This window comes from Apis dorsata, unplaced genomic scaffold (genome assembly GCF_000469605.1).
Source record: "Apis dorsata unplaced genomic scaffold, Apis dorsata 1.3 scaffold_74, whole genome shotgun sequence".
Classification (NCBI taxonomy): Eukaryota; Metazoa; Arthropoda; class Insecta; order Hymenoptera; family Apidae; genus Apis; species Apis dorsata.
Window position 1 is genome coordinate 28,442 of NW_006263372.1, and position 4,715 is coordinate 33,156.

A 4,715-nucleotide genomic window follows, 5' to 3' on the forward strand; every position below is an offset into this window, starting at 1 on the left:
ATATTCTAATTTTCACAATTTTATTTATATATAAACGCAACAACATAAATTTATATTTTCAAATAATTATCATTGTTCTTTTTTAATAATTACTTGTGTATAATGTTTATTTAATGTATATATAATGTTTTATAATATTTTATAATTTTATAATATTTTATTCCTTAGATAGTGAAAATGATTACATTTGTTACAATAAGTTATTTTATACAATTATTTTAATTATACATTGAATATAGCATGATTTATTTATAACAATAGAAATAACAGTAATAGTATCTTAGATCTTAATTTTATGTGATTAAGCAATTATATAAATACTAAATTGAAATTACTATTAGTTTTAAATATTTTATATAAAAGAAAAATTATTCTAGAAAGAATGTCATACCTGAAGAATAGTGAAATTCTCGAGAACGCTGTTCATCATGTACTTTTCTGGCAGGTGCTTCAATTTATGTATGAAGTTGATCATATATTCGCACATAGGCGAACGACTAATACGATAGACGAACCTGCCATTTTCGAACCTAGCGTATTCTGTCTCCACTTTTTCCACCACTTGTTTCCCGAAGGAGCAGACTTTGGTCGAACATGTTATCGTCATGTTCTCGTTGCTCTCGTACCTATGAAAAACAATTTTGTTAATAATTTTTTGGAAATATTAATTTAAAAATTTATAATATATTAATTAATTAAAAATTAAAAATTAAAAATTAAAAAAACTATAAAAGTGATATATCACGATAACTATTACTTACTGGCTTGTTACGCCGTAAAAAGCTCCAGCTTCGTCCTGAATGTTCGTATTGAGATCAGCCCAAAATTTAACGAGGAAAAAAGCTACCTGTGGTCCCTTGTCGTAAAGTTCCTTCAGGCCGCCCTTTTTTTCTGGGAATTTATCGTATATCTGCCTGACATCAACAGCCTCTAGCAATGGATCTGCATAAGTCGCGGACCCTCCTATGTGGACGAACAGGTGCTTGTGATACTGCAAAAAAAAAAAACGGAAAAAAAAAATTCTAATGTTTGCCGGGGTAAAATTGCGACTTTTGGTCGGCAATGCTTTGTCCCCTGATTTTTTCATCATTTTTTTTTCTTTCCATAATATAACCGTATCTCTATATATTTAAAATTTATTATTTATAAATTAAAATTGTTAATATTATATCAGAAGATATCATCGAATTATAAATAAATATATTTAATTTTTAGATAATTTATACATATTTGTAACAAGAGAATTTAAGTGACACATTATTTTTTATATTATTTTTATCTTTATGCAACAGTTAAAGATTATATTTCAATATTTATAACAGAATTAACAAATTTTTATTATAAACATAAGCTCAAATCATAATAGTTATGACACTTTAATATTTTCAAAACGAATATTTTAAATCTTATCAAAGATAAAATAAGAAATATAATAGCGAAATTTAATAATATTTCTGTACTTTCATACACTTAATTAATAATTTTAATTCTATTAATATATATAATTATTAATTTTGAATTCTTATGTACTTGTAAATTAAGAATCATTCCAAAAAATAATTTATTGCAAATCAGAAGATTATAGCCATCTATATTGTTCAAATCAATAACTTGATCAGTATCTGAAAAAATTGTTTGAAATTTTATTTGAATCATCGTGTACATCGAATTTGATTCTATCACTAACAATCAAACTATTAGCCACCATTTTATTTCGCACTTACAATATCCTGATCTCTCTGGTGCTCCATGTAGGCCGAGAACTCGACAAGCCTGAGCTTGTGAGTTGCGATGGCACGTCCTTCCCAGGGCGGGGGTGGTTGAGCCTGGACCATGTCACCGCTTGAAACCGCTGTCGCTGGTTTTCCGGTGTACGCCGGCTGCGAAAACGGTTTGACATCCTGGGACGTTCCTGGCTGCAAACCCGGTTGCCAGAATTGCTGAAAAGTCGATATCTCGTTTTTTTTTCTTTGTTACAAGTTTGTCAAGCATTTTGCCGTTCGAACGGGATCGTTTTCAAAAGTTTGTATATATCGGTAGAATGTTTATGCGTTTAATAAAAATTTAAAGGAAAAAATGCGAAGAATATTATAGTGAAGTAGAATAACGTGTGCAATTTGATTCTTTTTTTTTTTAAACTTTTTTAATGATTTTTTTGATTCCGATAAATTGAAATATTTCTCTCATTGAAATATTTATAGGTTAGAATGTTTGTTTTCTTTCCAAGCCATTGTATTTATGTAATGAATACAGAGAATAATTATTAAATAACTTTTAATTCGTTTTTTAAATATAAATTTTTTCTTCTTTTCAGGTTATCGATTTATAAATAAGAAAATATCAAAATTAAGTATGATATTATACAAATACGTTTCGTATATTTCAGGAATTATTTTAGTCAAATGAAAACGAATTGGAATAATACTTCGAACATAGTTACAAGCTAAACTTGAAGAAAAAACTTGTCTCTTCCGATTTATATTTATTTTCAACCTACGACAATTTTATTTGATATATTTTACTTTAACATTCAATTCTTTATTAATATTAATATTCAATATCATTATCATGTTAAAAAATTCAGAAAAAAATATGATTTATTTTATATAATTCGAACATGTTAAATAATTCATTTCATAAACAAACAAATTCGAAGTAGGTATCAGGAAGAGATATTATTTTTTTCCGTAAGCCATCGAGCCCTCGGGTGAGGAACAATCGTGACGTTTGAGGTTAAGTTGGAGGAAAGTTACACAAAGTACACAAAAAACGAACAAAAGAGAATTAACATGAATATTAAATACACAATTAAATAAAAAAAAATTATAAAAAAAGAAGAAAGAAACGTACAAACACAACAGCAAAGGAAAATAATAGTAGTTGTATTACGTGAAGAGAGAAAGACAGTTTGGTAAGCCACAACGACGCCTAACAACGTGTAATTAATGTCCAAAAATTCCAATTTTATACAATATGCAAACCCGTGTATGTATGTGTGTATATATGCCCAGGTGATATACATATGTAAAAAAGATAGAGCGACGGACAAATTGAACAATACACAACAAGGGCCCCCAGGGGCGTAGCAGCAGAGAGCAAGGGGGTATCTTTTTTTTTTTATGAGGATGGTTAGTTTTCATCGCGTAAGCTTTCATGATCAAGAGAGTGTTAGAGAGAAAAGATATAAATAAAAAAAAAGAAAAAATGAAAGAAAAACAAGAAATATAATAATAAAAAAAAAAAAAATCAAGGTTCTAATTTCGTGGTTTTAGAAATAATTTTCTTCTAACCTATTTCTCTTTTTTCTCTGGATAATCGTAAGCAGCACAACGCGAACAAAAAGCTGGTTAATAGATCAGATACAGAACAAAAGAAACAGAATAGAAATTGTATATGTGTATTTTGCAAATGTGCAAATAATAAAAAAAAAAAAAAAATGAGAGAAATGGATTTCTTGCATCTTATTTTAATATTAAAAATTTTGAACATCGTCCAATTTCCGATTTCAATAATATTTTCCGGTAAATGAAATTTTGAATTCGAAGTATAAATCAATGTGTAAAGCGAATAATTTCAAATAATAATTCGACTTGATTAAAAAATTTTTTTAATTTATGGAAATAATTAATAAGAAAAGAATAGATGATGATGGAATAAATTATTATACAATAAAATGGACAATCTTATTCAAATTTATATTTTAAAAAATAAAATAATAATAAAATTTTGTAATAATTTTTGTATTATTTAATAATGAAAAACAATGTATATGAACTAACTGTAATATAAAAATAATAAGCGAAAATTTTCTTTCTTTAATTGTGTATGTGTATGTTATTCATATGTGATATTTTGCAAAAGCATGAAAGAACTCGCGACACGAGCAAGAACATTTTAGGATAGTTAAGACAAAACCACACGATTATGATCGGCCTCAAGCGGATTAAAGACGGTTATAAAGGGCGAAGCGGTTAGAGTGAAAAGAAAACAGATATGAACGTTAAATAAGAAGCCAAACTGACAGTGTATAAATAGGAATTAAATTTCATATCCTCAAGACGACGAGACACCGATCGTTCGTCCAGCGAAAAAATATAAATAAAAATGCGATTACTAGGGATAACAAGATATCACTAGTGTCGTCAACAATTAACTAATCCCTTACAAGCATATTTCGATATTACAACATTAACTGCATTTTTCTCGATTTACGTATTTATTTTTTTTATCATTTCTATTATTTTTTTAAATAAAAAATTAATATCCGAGAGAATATTCTAATAAATTTTTATCAATATAATGAATCTGCCTGTAATAAAGATTAGGAATAAATTTTCATTTCTTAAATCAATTCTCTATATTTACAATTTGAACTTCTCTTATTTTGAAAATCATAATTAACATAACAAAATTATGACAAGAAATAAAAAAAAAAAAAAATCATTGTTAATCGATTCGAATCTTTCTCTCTTTACGTATTGTGTCGTGTAAACGTGTCTCGTCGTCTCCCCCCCAAGCCCGTGGCTCCTTTTTTTCATTTTTTTTTTTTTTTTTTTTTCTTTTATTATTTCGTCTATTCTCATAAAAAGAAAATTGGCCGCTTAAAAAGAGAGAACAAAAAAATTGTTTCAAGGGGTTCTCCGTGATCGGGACTTACCGCTCCGGGATAGGAGACAGGGGTGGAAGCATGAAGGGCAAGGGGCCCCACGAGGGCG

General features: G+C 28.0%; 1 protein-coding gene across 1 annotated transcript in view; it reads right to left on the minus strand.

The window, feature by feature from the left end:
• LOC102679773 (protein scalloped) overlaps positions 1-4,715 on the minus strand; it is a 78,231-nt gene that overhangs the window by 1,845 nt on the left and 71,671 nt on the right. The window contains exons 6-8 of the mRNA XM_031508049.1: positions 1,725-1,940; positions 762-991; positions 392-626 (exon numbers count right to left, since the gene is read on the minus strand). Coding sequence (XP_031363909.1) covers positions 392-626; positions 762-991; positions 1,725-1,940 — 681 coding nt within the window. The remainder of the gene's footprint in view (positions 1-391; positions 627-761; positions 992-1,724; positions 1,941-4,715) is intronic.